This window comes from Pleurodeles waltl, chromosome 4_1, assembly GCF_031143425.1.
Source record: "Pleurodeles waltl isolate 20211129_DDA chromosome 4_1, aPleWal1.hap1.20221129, whole genome shotgun sequence".
NCBI classification, from domain to species: Eukaryota; Metazoa; Chordata; class Amphibia; order Caudata; family Salamandridae; genus Pleurodeles; species Pleurodeles waltl.
Window position 1 is genome coordinate 29,248,426 of NC_090442.1, and position 16,378 is coordinate 29,264,803.

Here is a 16,378-nt window from a genome sequence, read left to right on the forward strand (position 1 = left end):
CAGACAGGTTTCTGCCCTCCTGGGGTCCAGCCAGGCCTGGCCCAGGATGGCAGAACAAAGGACTTCCTCAGAGAGAGGGTGTTACACCCTCTCCCTTTGGAAAATGGTGTGAAGGCAGGGGAGGAGTAGCCTCCCCCAGCCTCTGGAAATGCTTTCATGGGCACAGATGGTGCCCATTTCTGCATAAGCCAGTCTACACCGGTTCAGGGACCCCTCAGCCCTGCTATGGCGCGAAACTGGACAAAGGAAAGGGGAGTGACCACTCCCCTGACCTGCACCTCCCCTGGGAGGTGCCCAGAGCTCCTCCAGTGTGCTCCAGACCTCTGCCATCTTGGAAACAGAGGTGCTGCTGGCACACTGGACTGCTCTGAGTGGCCAGGGCCAGCAGGTGACGTCAGAGACTCCTTCTGATAGGCTCCTTCAGGTGTTGCTAGCCTATCCTCTCTCCTAAGTAGCCAAACCCCCTTTTCTGGCTATTTAGGGTCTCTGCTTTGGGGATTTCCTTAGATAACGAATGCAAGAGCTCATCAGAGTTCCTCTGCATCTCTCTCTTCACCTTCTGCCAAGGAATCGACTGCTGACCGCGCTGGAAGCCTGCAAAACTGCAACAAAGTAGCAAAGACGACTACTGCAACTCTGTGACGCTGATCCTGCCGCCTTCTCGACTGTTTTCCTGGTGGTGCATGCTGTGGGGGTAGTCTGCCTCCTCTCTGCACTAGAAGCTCCGAAGAAATCTCCCGTGGGTCGACGGAATCTTCCCCCTGCTACCGCAGGCACCAAAGGACTGCATCACCGGTCCCCTGGGTCTCCTCTCAGCACGACGAGCGAGGTCCCTTGAATCCAGCAACTGTGTCCAAGTGACTCCCACAGTCCAGTGACTCTTCAGTCCAAGTTTGGTGGAGGTAAGTCCTTGCCTCCCCACGCCAGACTGCATTGCTGGGAACCGCGACTTTTGCAGCTACTCCGGCCTCTGTGCACTTCCGGCGGAAATCCTTTGTGCACAGCCAAGCCTGGGTCCACGGCACTCTAACCTGCATTGCACGACTTTCTAAGTGGCCCTCCGGCGACGTGGGACTCCTTTGTGCAACTTCAGGTGAGCACCGTTTCACTCCTCTTCGTAGTGCCTGTTCCGGCACTTCTGTGGGTGCTGCCTGCTTCTGAGAGGGCTCCTTGTCTTGCTCGATGCCCCCTCTGTCCCCAGACGCAATTGGCGACATCCTGGTCCCTCCTGGGCCACAGCAGCGTCCAAAAACCCTAACCGCACGATTTGCAGCTAGCAAGGCTTGTTGGCGGTCTTTCGGCGGGAAAACACTTCTGCACGACTCTCCACGGCGTGGGGGATCCATCCTCTAAAGGGGAAGTCTCTAGCCCTTGTCGTTCCTGCAGAATCCTCAGCTTCTACTGTCCAGTAGCAGCTTCTTTGCACCCACAGCTGGCATTTCCTGGGCATCTGCCCATCTCCGACTTGCTTGTGACTTTTGGACTTGGTCCCCTTGTTCCACAGGTACCCTCGACTGGAAATCCATCGTTGTTGCATTGCTGGTTTGTGTCTTTCCTGCAGAATTCCCCTATCACGACTTCTATGTCCTTTGGGGAACTTTAGTGTACTTTGCACTCACTTTTTAGGGTCTTGGGGTGGGCTATTTTTCTAACCCTTACTGTTTTCTAATAGTCCCAGCGACCCTCTACAAGGTCACATAGGTTTGGGGTCCATTTGTGGTTCGCATTCCACTTTTGGAGTATATGGTTTGTGTTGCCCCTATCCCTATGTGTCCCCATTGCATCCTATTGTAACTATACATTGTTTGCACTGTTTTCTAAGACTATACTGCATATTTTTGGTATTGTGTACATATATCTTGTGTATATTTGCTATCCTCATACTGAGGGTACACTCTGAGATACTTTGGCATATTGTCCTAAAAATAAAGTACCTTTATTTTTAGTATATCTGTGTATTGTGTTTTCTTATGATATTGTGCAAGTGACACTAGTGGTACTGTAGGAGCTTCACTCGTCTCCTAGTTCAGCCTAAGCTGCTCTGCTAAGCTACCATTATCTATCAGCCTAAGCTGCTAGACACCCTATACACTAATAAGGGATACCTGGGCCTGGTGCAAGGTGTAAGTACCCCTTGGTACTCACTACAAGCCAGTCCAGCCTCCTACAAATAGGATGCAATAGGTCTAGGGGCAACACAAACCATATACTAAGAAAGTGGAATGCGAACCACGAATGGACCCCAGGCCTAGTGTAGTGTGTCGAGGGACACCAGGAGTGTAAGAAAACACTAAGGGTGTCCAAGATACCCCAACCCAAGACCCTGAAAAGTAGGAGTAAAGTTACCCTACTTCCCCAGAAACACACTAAAGTCATGATAGGAGATTATGCAAAGGAAACAACTCACTGCAAAGCACTGAAGACGGATTCCTGGACCTGAGGACCTGTAAAGGAAGGGGACCAAGTCCAAGAGTCACGTAAGTGTCCAGGGGGGCAGGAGCCCACTAAACTTCGGATGAAGGTGCAAAAGGGCTGCCTCCAGGTAGAAGAAGCTGAAGATTCTGCAACAACGGAAGATGCCAGGAACTTCTCCTTTGCACAGAAGATATCCCACCGCGTGCTGGAGGATGCAAAGTTGTTTCCACGCAGAAAGACCGCAGACAAGCCTTGCTAGTTGCAAGAGTCGCGGTTGAAGAAAATGGGTGCTGCCCAGGCCCAGGAAGGACCAGGAGGTCGCCCCTTGGAGGAGGAGTCAGAGGGGGCGCTCAGCAGCACAGAGAGCCCACGTAGAAGCAGACAGCACCCGCAGAAGCACTTGAACAGGCGTTCAAGAAATCTGAGCACAGCGGTCATTTCAACACTACAAAGGAGGGTCCCACGAAGCCGGTGGTCAACTCAGCGAGTTGAGCAATTCAGGACGGAGTGCTGGGGCCCTGGACTGTGCTATGCACGAAGGATTCCTTGCAAACATGCACAGAAGCCCTAGCAGCTGCAGATCACGCAGTACACAGGATTACTGGCGTGGGGAGGCAAGGACTTACCTCCACCAAATTGGACAGAAGGACCACTGGACTGTCGGGGTCACTTGGATCCAGCTCCTGTGTTCCAGGGACCATGCTTGTCAAGATGAGAGGAGACCCAGAGGACCGGTGATGCAGACGTTTGGTGCCTGCAATAGTAGGGGGAAGATTCCGTCGACCCCTGGGAGATTTCTTCTTGGCTTCCAGTGCAAGGTGAAGGCAGACAGCCCTCAGAGCATGCACCACCAGGAAACAGTCGAGAAAGGCGGCAGGATTAGGCGCTACAATGTTGCTGGTCGTCATCTTGCTACTTTGTTGTGGTTTTGCAGGCGTCCTGGAGCAGTCAGCGGTCGATCCTTGGCAGAAGTTGAAGAGAGAGATGCAGAGGAACTCTGGTGAGCTCTTGCATTCGTTATCTGAAGAGAAACCCACAGGAGAGACCCTAAATAGCCCGCAGAGAAGGATTGGCCACCCAACCAGGTAAGCACCTATCAGGAGGGGTGTCCGACGTCACCTGCTGGCACTGGCCACTCAGAGGCCTCCATTGTGCCCTCACACCTCTGCATTCAAGATGGCAGTGGTCTGGGACACACTGGAGGAGCTTTGGGCACCACCCCTGGGGGGGGTGATGGACAGGGGAGTGGTCACTCCCCTTTCCTTTGTCCAGTTTCACGCCAGATCAGGGGCTGGGGGATCCCTGAACCGGTGTAGACTGGTTTATGCAAGGAGGGCACCATCTGTGCCCTTCAAAGCATTCCCAGAGGCCAGGAGAGGCTACTCCTCTCAGGCTCTTAACACCTATTTCCAAAGGGAGAGGGTGTAACACCCTCTCTCAGAGGAAATCCGTTGTCCCACCTTCCTGGGACTGAGCTGCCCAGACCCCAGGAGGGCAGAAACCTCTCTGAGGGTTGGCAGCAGCGGTAGCTGCAGTGAAAACCCCAGAGAGCTAGTTTGGCAGTACCCGGGGTCCATGCTGGAGCCCCAGGGATGCATGGGACTGGCACCCTAATACCAGATTTGGCATGGGGGGACAATTCCATGATCTTAGACATGTTAAATGGCCATTTTCAGAGTTACCATTGTGAAGCTACATATAGGTATTGACCTATATGTAGTGCACGCGTGTAATGGTGTCCCCGCACTCACAAAGTTCGTAGAAATTGCACTGCACTATGTGGGGGCACCTGGGCTAGTGCTAGGGTGCCCTCACACTTAGTAACTTTGCACCTAACCTTCACTAGGTGAGGGTTTGACATATAGGTGACTTATAAGTTACTTAAGTGCAGTGTAAAATGGCTGTGAAATAACGTGGACGTTATTTCACTCAGGCTGCAGTGGCAGTCCTTTGTAATATTGGTCTGAGCTCCCTATGGGGGGCAAAAGAAATGCTGCACCCCATAGGGATCTCCTGGAACCCAATACCCTGGGTCCTTAGGTACCATATACTAGGGAATTATAAGGGTGTTCCAGTGTGCCAATCAGAATTAGTGAAAATGGTCACTAGCCTGCAGTGACAATTTTAAAAGCAGAGAGAGCATAGGCACTGAGGTTCTGGTTAGCAGTGCCTCAGGCAGAGCACATGGCCTGTTTGAGCTCATCAAAAGCTTTTTGACAGCTAGCTGTCCACAATATCTTTTTAGGCATCTTTTTACTAGTGAGGTCATTAAGAGGGGCTGCAATGGAGCCATAATGTTTAATAAACCTCCTATAGTACCCTGTGAGGCTTAGAAAGGCTCTCACCTGGGTTTGAGTTGTCGGGGGAGCTCATTCCATAATGGACAAAATTTTCCCCTGCAGCGGTGCAGTCTGTTCCCCACCTACCAGTTGGCCCAGATAAACCACTTTCTCCTGCCCTATCTGGAATTTTGAAGCCTTGATAGTGAGGCCTGCCTTTTGCAGGGCCTCCAAAACTTTCCATAGGTGGACCAGGTGCTCATCCCAGGTGGAGCTAAAGAGAGCTATATCATCTAGATATGCTGCACTGAAAGTTTCCAAACCTTGCAGGACTGTGTTCACCAACCTCTGAAAAGTATCAGGTGCATTTTTCAAACCAAAGGGCATCACAGTGAACTGATAATGCCCTCCAGTTGTGGAAAATGCAGTTTTAGGTTTAGCATCTTCTGATAATTTAATCTGCCAATACCCTGCAGTTAAATCAAAAGTGCTTAGATACTTGGCAGAAGCCAGTGTATCTATTAGCTCATCTGACCTGGGTATAGGGTGAGCATCTGTCTTGGTTATTTGATTGAGACCTCTATAGTCATCACAAAACCCCATTTTTCTCTTACCATCCTTACTGTGAGGTTTTGGGACAAGCACCACTGGGCTAGCCAAGGGGCTTTCTGAAGGCTCAATCACTCCTAAGTCCAGCATTTTCTGTACCTCTTGTTTTATGCAGTCCCTGACATGGTCAGGCTATCTATAAATCTTACTTTTGACAGGTAAACTGTCTCCAGTATTGATTGTGTGCTCAGACCAAGTAGCGGTACCTGGTATCAGTGAGAAGAGTTCAGAAAATTGGCTTAGGTGATTTACACAGTTGTCCTTCTGCTCAGCAGTAAGGCAATCTGCAAGCACCACTCCCTCCACTAAGCCATCAGCTTCAGTGGTGGAGAAGATATCAGGGAGAGGGCCACTCTCTTCTTTCTGTCCCTCATCAGTTGCCATGAGCAGGGTGAGATCAGCCCTGTCATAGTAGGTTTTTAGGCGATTGACATGGAGCACCCTAAGGGGATTCCAGGCAGTGCCCAGGTCTACCAAGTAGGTAACCTCACCCTTTCTCTCAACAATTAGATGGGGTCCACTCCATTTGTCTTGGAGTGCTCTTGGGGCCACAGGCTCCAATACCCACACCTTCTGTCCTGGGTGGTACTGGGTCAGGACAGCTTTCTGGTCATGCCATTGCTTTTGCAGCTCCTGGCTGGCCTGAAGGTTTTTACTGGCCTTTTTCATATACTCAACCATTCTGGATCTTAGGACAAGTACATAGTCCACAATGTCCTGTTTAGGAGCTTTTAAAGGTTGTTCCCAACCCTCCGTCACAAGTGCAAGGGGACCTCTCACAGGATGCCCAAACAGGAGTTCATTGAGGTAAAGCCCACTCCTTTTTGGGGTACCTCCCTGTAAGCAAAAAGGAGGCATGGCAACAGGACATCCCATTTCCTTCTGAGTTTTTCGGCGCGTCCCATTATCATACCTTTGAGAGTTTTATTAAACGTCTCAACCAGACCATTTTTTTGTGGATGATAAGAAGTAGGGAACTTGTATGTTACACCACACTCCTTCCACATTGCTTTGAGGTATGCAGACATGAAGTTACTACCTCTGTCTGACACCACTTCCTTAGGGAAGCCCACTCTGGAAAAGATTCCCAGGGGGGCCTTTGCTACTGCAGGAGCTGTAGTGGTCCTTAAGGGAATTGCTTCAGGATACCTAGTGGCATGGTCCATTACCACAAGGATAACCCTATTGCCTGAAGCTGTTGGGGGGTCAAGGGGGCCAACTATGTCAACCCCTACCCTTTCAGAGGGCACCCCAACCACTGGAAGTGGAATTAAGGGGGCTTTTGGTGTGCCACCAGTTTTGCCACTGGCTTGGCAGGTCACACAAGAGCGACAGAACTCTTTGGTGTCCTCTGACATATGAGGCAAGTGAAACAAGGGAACAAGCCTGTCCCAAGTTTTACTTTGGCCCAAATGCCCAGCCAAAGGAATGTCATCTCCTGGAAGCTCCAGGTTTAGGGTCCCTTGACTCAGTATACAGGAGGTTATTTTCCCAATACACCTTATGGCTATCACTGACATCCCCTTTCTGCTGTTTGACAGCTTGCTGTCTCAAACCCTCTAGTGTGGGACAGGTCTGCTGTGCCACACTCAGCTCTTCCCTAGCAGGCCCCCCTGCACCTAAAAGCTCAGCAGTGTCTGCTGCCAGCTCATCTGGTGTAGGTTCTGCACTGGGAAAGGATACCTCTTCCTCAAAAGGGGAATCTTCTGGACAAGGAGGGATAGTGGGCAAGGATTTACCCTTACTACCCCTAGCTTTTGGGAGCACTTGGTCCATTGTTCCAGGATCCAAGTTTCCCTGTCCATTTTGCTTTTTGTCCTGAGCCCTTGTCAAAGCAAAAATATGCCCAGGAATGCCCAGCACTGCTGCATGAGCCTCCAACTCCACTTCAGCCCAAGCTGATGTCTCCAAATCATTGCCTAGTAAGCAATCTACAGGTAATTCAGTGGCTACCACAACTTTCTTTGGACCAGTAACCACCCCCCTAACTGAGATTCACAACAGCCATGGGGTGGCTAAGTGTGTTATTATGAGCATCAGTCACTTGGTAATGCTGACTAAGTATGTGTTGATCAGGGTGAACCAGTTTCTCTATCACCATAGTTACACTGGCTCCTGTGTCCCTGTAGGCCTCAACCTCAACATCATTTATTAGGGGCAGGTGCTTGTACTTACCCATATTAAGGGGACAAGCAACCAAGGTGGCAAACTCAATACCATCATCAGAAACCAAAACGGCCGGTGTCGTCTCCCTAACGAGACCAACCCCAACTACACTGCCAATGGTTAGCCCAGCTACACCCTTGGCTTGGCTATTTGTAGTAGTCTTCCCACTACCACTGCTGTTACTAGGGGTACTAGAGGTTGCAGTTGGGGTTCTGGTAGCAGGCGTCCTGGAGCAGTCAGCGTTCGATCCTTGGCAGAAGTCAAAGAGAGAGGTGCAGAGGAACTCTGGTGAATTCTTGCAAGTCGTTATCTGAGGAAAAGCCCACTGGAGACACACTAAATAGACTTCAGAGCAGAGGAGGATTGGCCACCTAGTCAGGTAAGCACCTATCAGGAGGGGTCTCTGATGTCACCTGCTGGCACTGGCCTCTCAGAGGCCTCCAGAGTGCCCTCACACCTCTGAAGCCAAGATGCAGAGGTCTAGGACACACTGGAGGAGCTCTGGGCAACACCCCTGGTATGGTGATGGACAGGGGAGTGTTCACTCCCCTTTTCTTTGTCCAGTTTCACGCCAGAGCAGGGACTGGGTGTTCCCTAAACCAGTGTAGACTGGCTTATGCAAGGAGGGCCCTTCAAAGCATTTCCAGAGGCTAGGAGAGGCAACCCCTCTCCAGCCTTTAACACCTATTTCCAAAGGGAGAGGGTGTAACACCCTCTCTCAGAGGAAATCCTTTGTTCTGCCTTCCTGGGACTGGACTGCCCAGACCCCAGGAGGGCAGAACCCTGTCTGTGGGGTGGCAGCAGTGGTAGCTACAGAGAAAACCCCAGAGAGCTGGTTTGGCAGTACCCAGGGTCCATAGTGGAGGCCCAGGGATGCATGTAATTGGCTCCCCAATACCAGTTTTGGAATGGGGGGGACAATGCCATGATCTTAGACATGTTACATGGCCATATTCGGAGTTACCATTGTGAAGCTACATATAGGTATTGACCTGTGCACGCATGTAATGGTGTCCCCGCACTCACAAAGTTCGGGGAAATGGCCCTGAATGATGTGGGGGCACCTTTGCTAGTGCAAGGGTGCCCTCACACTTAGTAACTTTGCACCTAACCTTCAGCAAGTGAAGGTTAGACATATAAGTGACTTATAAGTTACTCAAGTGCAGTGAAAATGACTGTGAAATAATGTGTGCGTTATTTCACTCAGGCTGCAGTGGCAGTCCTGTGTAAAGGTTTGTCTGAGCTCCCTATGGGTGGCAAAAGAATTGCTGCGGCCCAAAGGGATCTCCTGGAACCCCAATACCCTGGGTACCTAGGTACCATATACTAGGGAATTATAAGGGTGTTCCAGTGTGCCAATTGAAATTGGTAAAAGTGGTCACTAGCCTATAGTGACAAATTTAAAGGCAGAGAGAGCATAAGCACTGAGGTTCTGATTAGCAGAGCCTCAGTGACCCAGTTAGTCACTACACAGATATACACATTCAGGCCACAAACTATGAGCACTGGGGTCCTGGCTAGCAGGATCCCAGTGAGACAGGCAAAAACAAACTTACATACATTTAAAAATGGGGGTAACATGCCAGGCAAGATGGTACTTTCCTACAGTGGGGCTTCAGGCGATTGAGGTGGAGGACCCATAGAGTTTTTTTTTGCTGTCTTGAGATCCACTAGGTAGGTGGCCTCCTCCTTCCTTTCGGTCACCTCATAGGGCCCTGTCCAACAATCCTGGAAGGCCCTGAACTCACCCTCACCTTCTGGTCAAGCCTAAACTTAATCAAAGTGGCCATCTGGTCAAACCATTGCTTCATCATCTTGTGGCTAGTTTCTAAGTTCTCAGAAGCTTTCTTCCAGAACCTCTGCATTTGATTGCGGCAGGCTAGCGTGTTGCTTAGCGTTTGGCTTACCACATCCTGAGAGGGCTTCTTTGGAGCTTGCTCCCACCCCCATCCCCTTTACTAAACCAAGAGGTCCCCTTACAGGGTAACCATAGGGGAGTTCAAGAGGGCTGACTCCTACTCCTTTCTGTGCTACCGCCCTGTATGCATAGAGTAGGCAGGGCAAGAGGACAACCCACTTCTGGCACTTGGGCTCTGATAGGCCCATAATCATGCCCTTGAGGGTCTTGTTAAATCTATCCACAAGCCCATTAGTCTTGGGGTGATAAGGTGTGGAGAACTTATAGGTTACCCCACATTCCTTCCACATGGGCTTCTTGTACATGGGCATGAAGTTGAAATCCTCATCAAGGCCCTAGCTACTTCAGGTGGGTGACAAGCCTGTGAAAGGTCTTGTCCTGCCCCAGATGTCCAGCCAAGGGTACCTTCTGAGCCAAACACAGTAGGAAGTCCCTGTAACATTGGAGAACCACCAGCACACATGCTGCCCCATGCACAGGTGCCTTAGGCTCACTGTACATGAGGCTGTTCTCCCATTAAATAAGGCGATCTCTAGAGGTGTCACCAGCTTCCTGGGCTTCAGCCTGCAGTCTCAATCTCTCTAGGGTTTGACACTGTGGGGGTCATTCCGACCCTGGCAGTAAAATCCGCCAGGGCCGGGGACCGCGGATGCACCGCCAACAGGCTGGCGGTGCATCCCTGGCCATTCTGACCGCGGCGGTACAGCCACGGTCAGAAACGGGAAACCGGCGGTGTACCGCCAGTTTCCCGCTGCCCTGGGGAATCCTCCATGGCGGCGCAGCTTGCTGCGCCGCCATGGGGATTCCGACCCCCTTACCGCCATCCTGTTCCTGGCGGTTTTGGCAGCCAGGAACAGGATGGCGGTAAGGGGTGTTGTGGGGCCCCACCAAGATTTTCAGTGTCTGCCATGCAGACACTGAAAATCGCGACGGGTGCAACTGCACCCGTCGCACCCCTTCCACTCCGCCGGCTCCATTCGGAGCCGGCATCCTCATGGAAGGGTGTTTCCCGCTGGGCGGGCGGCCTTCTGGCGGTCGCCCGCCCGCCCAGCGGGAAACCCAGAATACCCGCGGCGGTCTTTTGACCACGCAGCGGTATTCTGGAGGTTCCAGCCAGGCCGGCGGCTTCCGCCACCGGCCGGGGTCAGAATGACCCCCTGTGTCTGCACCTTACAGATTTTTTCACTGGTAGCCCCACCCTCAAGGCAGGATTCCTACAGAGGCAGTGTCCTCACTGGCTGGCTCCGGGTCCGCCTCCTCCGGCGCTCCATCCACCGGTACCACGGGAACTTCAGGGGCTGGTTTCCCACGCCTCCTGCCCTTCCCTTTCTTTGCAGCTGCCTGGACCATTCTTACAGGCTCCAGGCTTTCTTGAGTCTCCTGCCTGGCAACCTTGCAACACTTCTTGTTGGCTGTCTAGGAATTAGGCCATCCTGATCACCACCTAATATAAATCTCAGTGTATCATCTATCTATCTAATCAGGTTAGGCTTGCACTGCACCCTAACACATACATTAAAGAACAACCTTCTTACTCTGCCACTTTCATGCAGTGCCTGACTGGTGGAGTTGGTGACTGGTGATGTGGGGTAGCTGCTTACCTTGAAGACAGAGTCCTTTGCCAATAGCCCCTGAAAAACGTACCGTGCAAATGCCCTAAGTATAAAGGACATTTCCACAAGCTATGGCTGAAGGTGAGTGGTGGAAAGCAACCAACAGCTGAAGGGGCTGAACCAAAGTCCTCTATTTTTGATGATATGTTCTCAGGTAAAAGGCTGAAGCTGTCTGTGGCCAAATGTAAAAAGTACAGGTGATCCTGTTTTAAAATATTCAAAAGAATCCTGACTAACAGAACACATTAACTACAAAATCTTTTTCCCATAATAACAACTAGGTTGTAATCTACTCAGAAGAATCTGATGGATCGAAGTTCTCTTGTAATCAATTGGCTGTTTTTGAGCTCTAGCCTGCTTAAAATCATGCCAATCATTCCGATTTTACACGACTGGGCATTCAGCAGACATTGCATGGACTGGTACATGTTTGTCATTCAAGGTATCCAACACTTGCTTTCAGTTGGACTTCTTGACTACTGCCAGAAATAGGGCAGATTAACCTTTGTAATTCAGTGCACGTGCTGGCACCTGCCTATTAGAGACTAATGTGACATCTTTCTGCTACTTGGCTGTCATTGATTGCTTGGCTGTAGTATGATTGTCCCTCTTTTACAAGTGGCAACTGTGATGTTTTTTGTTTAATTAAGAAAATAATATTTGTCCACATTTTTTTCATTCTATGTCAGGTATGTCAGACTCGAGAAGTATGCTTGTGAAAGAATCCACTACATGCTGTGAAAACAAGAACTGTATTCCAGAGTCTGTCCTTAACCAATATCAAATACTCCAAAGTGATGACAAGCACACCCTCTCCACTGATGATAAAAAGGCATTAAAAAAAATTGGGAATCGTCTATACCATCAGAAATACCATGCAGTAAAGAAGCACTTTCCTTGTACATATTGTGGAAAGAGTTTTATTCAGAAGTGCTATCTTCTTCGTCACCAGAGAACCCATACTGGTGAGAAGCCCTTTTCCTGCACTGAATGTCAAAAAAGTTTTACTCATTTGTCAACTCTTCAGTGTCACCAGAGGATTCACACAGGCGAGAAACCCTTTCTCTGCACTGAATGTGGGAAAAGCTTTACTCAGCAGGGAGGGCTTAAACGTCACAAGAAAGTACACACAGGTGAGATTGAGAAACCCTTACCCTGCTCTGAATGTGGGAAGTGTTTTGTGTACAAGTCAGACCTTCTTCGTCATCAAAGAATCCATATTGAGAAAAGCTTTGTTTTTAAATTGGACTTTCAGCACGACCAGAGAATTCAAATTGGAGGGAAGATCTTTCCCTGCACTGAATGTGGGATGAGCTTTCCTCACCAACCAGGACTTAAACGCCACCTGAAAATCCACAAGGGTGCAATTGAAAAGCCCTTTCTCTGCAGCGAGTGTGGAAAGAGCTTTGTGTATAAGTCAGATTTTGAACGTCACCACAGAATCCACACTGGTGAGAAGCCCTTTGTTTGCACTGTGTGTGGAAAAAGCTTTAGTCAAAGGTCATTTCTTCTACATCACATGAGAACCCACAAAGAAGCTACTTTCATGCAATCATTATGAAAAGATTTTTAATCAACACACGTTTTAAACACCACCAGATAATCCGCACAAGTGAGCAACAATTTTCATGCATTGAATGGGTGAAGAGTTTTATGTATGAGACAGGCATCACTTTCATTGGAGAGTTCACATGGATGAAAACGCTATTTTCTTGGACTCATTATAGGAAGAGCTTGATGAATAAGTAATCTTCACTGTCACGAAAAGTTCCACACGGGTGAGAAGCCATTTGCATACACAGAATGCAACAAGAGGTTTACTAAAAGGACCTTCTATGACACCATATTGTCAACATTGGGTTGGAACCCTAGCAGCAAAAAGAGTTTCACAAAAGATATCTTCAACATCACAAGAGAATTCTCATAAGGACTGAAACTTTTAAACAGGTCATGAACTTCAAATCAGAATTCATATGGATTGACTGTTTTATCCCCACACTAATTAGGGGAAAAGACTTCCAAAAGGTTCATTTAAAACATCGCTTGAGAATTACCCAAGGAGGTTGTAGCTCTCTCAGAGCACTGTTGTAAAAAGAGATTTCTATAGCACGGGAAATGCTGCACCCAAGTATGCTCTTTCTGTGCAACCAGTGTGAGAAAAGCTTTATTCAAAGGACGTGCTCTAACGGAGGAATTCAGACAGGAATGACGCCCTCCTCCTCCTGCGCTGTTAGTGTGAGAGCTAAACTGGTCGCTCCCCACACATAGATTTACATTATTTGTCTTTGGCTATTTTGCTTTCTTTATAGAACTATTTTGACCATTCTTAACTGAGCGTCATCAGTTTCACATGCTGCTGTAGTGTTTGCTTGGTCTCACACTGGACCTAAAGCTAAACATACATGTGAGTGTCTTTGTATAACGCAAACATAGATAAAAGGTGATTGAAAGAGCAACGGGGTTCTACGAACGGAAGTGGACTGTTACAGCATCATGATGTAGTGTTCTTTAAAGAGGTGTGTCTTCATCTGTTTTCTAAATTGGACTAGGATTGGGGCACTGGCTGCAACAACCTACTCGCCCGCCTGCTTTGGTGATACAGATTTTACCACGGCAAGCTGTGTTTCAGTCCTACAGGCCTGGTCTGGCGAGAGAGCTCCTGAAACAGAACAGCTATTCTGAAAGTGAATAAGCAATAAAGATGCCTTTCAATCTTGTTTTTATCTTATCACGTTTGTGATGTGTTAAAAGAAAGACGGGAAATGTCTGCTTAAGTCTTGTTCCAAATGGCTGCTTATTTTATCTTGGAGATTAGTGTTTACAAAATCCTCTAGCTTTGCAGCCAGAGAAAGAAAAGTTAAGTGAACCGTCTGACAATTGAGCTGCCGTACAAGCATACAAGAGAGGGGTGACAAAGCTTTCACAGAGAGGGCTTTGTTGAATGTAAGAAATTGTCCTCATAGGAGGTGACTTGTAAAGAAATTAGGGATGTTGCGAGGTCTGCGAGAGACCGACTCTAAGGATGACAATGTAAACTGAGGTTTTAGGATACAAGCAGGTTTGATGTTATTGGTTGTGCTGACGCATCTTTTCTATTGTTTCACCCAAATTGATGGCAATTGTCTAGAATGTGTGGGATCAGAGCTTCTGTTGGTAGCATCCTACATTGTGTGAGTGCATTATGTGGCTTCTTTAATGTGATGAGCTTTCTGTGTGTTGTGTGGAGGGAGTACGTAAGTGTAATATGGTCAGGGATTTAGTTATTTCCCATATTTCTGTAGATGGGGCATTTCTTGACAAGCAAGTAGGGGTAGGTGAAAAAGTCTGCTCCGCCGGTGGAGTTCGCAATTTTTTGCCCATTCCAAGTTCCACTTGGAATACAGAGTTCCAGGAAAACTCTGCCACCACCGGGTAGTACCATTTTTTGCTTTGTGAGACTCAGCAAAATTAGGTTGGCAAGTGCGAGTGACAATTAGTGTCCCCTAGTGTGATTTTTAGGTGCTAGAATGCTTCTCAGTGAGATTTTGCAACATGGGCGGTCACTGCAGTTTGCCAGCATGCATAAACGTGATGCCTATTAGTATAGTCTTGCTGGATACTCTTCACTTATTCTGCAACATTTGGGCAGCCTCTATTTTCTGCCAGATAGGGCCGCATGGAGCAGTGTTGTATGTTGGTCTAGGGATGGCAGAAGAGAACCATCTGTGACTAGAAGGGTTTCCCTCATAAACACCTCCATTGGGCCCTTTTGTGAGGACCAGGTAGGGGCTTAAGTCCTGATGAAAGCCAGGGGCCCTTTCATAGGCCGAAACATGTTGACCCAGGAGATGCTGGGCAGTACTCACTCCCACGCATCAGTTATTTTAACCCATCACGTTGTCACACCTTTAATAAAAAGGAGCACCTTTGGTAAAGGGCCTTGAGATTTTTTTTGTCATTGCACACTAGCACCCCATTTCTCACCACTCCCTAGAAGCACTACCTGTAACAACTGGGAACCCTTTCGCCACTATAGATTTCTCTGGCGAATGTCGCTGGCCGATGATCAAGCATGACACTCCTGGTGTTGGGTGAGGCCCTGTCTTAAAATCTTTTGTAATTCCAAGGTCTTGTTATGTTTGGGGGCAAACATGGACATCAGGGTCCCAAGAAATACGGGCAAATCCCAAGGAGAGATCCCTGTGTTTAGTCTTGACAGAGTAATCATGTTTGCCTTTTGGTGTTGACAGTTGATATAGGGAGAATGCAAACAAAGACAGCCCAATTTATCCACTCGTTCCCCTGATCCCTGTTGTGATGTGGCATAATTTGTTTCAGATGAATTATTCGCTGAAAACAAGAAAAGTAAATTTAAATCCGATGTGTTCAACTTCAATGAAGCTGGGTCATTGAATGTCTTGAGGAGCTGAATGAAATAGGGGAGGAGGCTAGAAGCTTCAGGCGAAAGGCATAGTTTCTAACACAGATAAATAAGAACTGTGCCTGAGCCATCCTCCTAGATTAAAGTGGTGGAGACTACATTTTTCTGGGTATGCACTTGGTGAGAGATTTGTATGCTCAAGGTGTTGTTAGATTACCAACAGCAGTTGCCAGTCGTTTCCAACAAAGACCCTCATTATGAACATGGCGATCCAGAACACCATGCCGGTGGTGGCGGAAATTACTGCCACCGGCATGGTGGTCTAGACTGCCATATAATGGACCTGGGGAGACCGCCACTGGTGGAACTCCGCCACCGCCAGGCTACCGCCGGCAGGCGCGGAGTTCCTTATCCGACAAGCAGTGCTGCCCGCCGGATAATGAACCTGTTTTCCCCCAGCCTTTCCCCAGTGGTTTAGGCTGCCAAGAAACAGCTGGAGGAATGGGTGCCCAGAGGCCCCCGTGCACAGCCCCGTCACGCATGTCACTGCCCGATTTACAGACAGTGATATGCATGATGGGTACTGCTGTACCCACCGCACTGCTACATTGCCGGCGGCTCCATGTGGAGCCATCGGCAATGCACAGGCCCTGCATTCTGCTGGGCCGGCATGGTGGAAACACTGTTTCCTGGCCCAGCGGAATGGTGTTTATTTGGCCGGCGGGGTCTTCAGCGTGCTGCCAGCACCGAACTCGGCAGGATTTCTTGCTAGTTCGTAATGAGGGCCAACGTTTTTCCAGTGCCCAGGGACAGCACCGTTGGTATGCCAACATCTTCCAAAAGGATAGGTAGTTCAGTTGTGTACTCTGTTGTGGACTGTGGGTATTACAAAGCTTTGGGCCCACCATTCACAGGTATTTGCTTCCAAGTGTTATTCGTATACTCAAACTTTGGCTGACTGGAGATTTCTGCTTGGAGGTAGATGGGGCCTTTCTCTTCATTGCCCTCCTGACCCTTG

General features: G+C 49.0%; 1 protein-coding gene across 1 annotated transcript in view; it reads left to right on the forward strand.

The window, feature by feature from the left end:
* The window catches only part of LOC138287307 (zinc finger protein OZF-like), a 67,213-nt gene extending 53,496 nt beyond the window's left edge, over positions 1–13,717 (forward strand). The window contains exon 7 of the mRNA XM_069227663.1: positions 11,690–13,717. Coding sequence (XP_069083764.1) covers positions 11,690–12,561 — 872 coding nt within the window. The 3' untranslated portion in view covers positions 12,562–13,717. The remainder of the gene's footprint in view (positions 1–11,689) is intronic.
* The last annotated feature ends 2,661 nt before the right edge of the window (positions 13,718–16,378 follow it).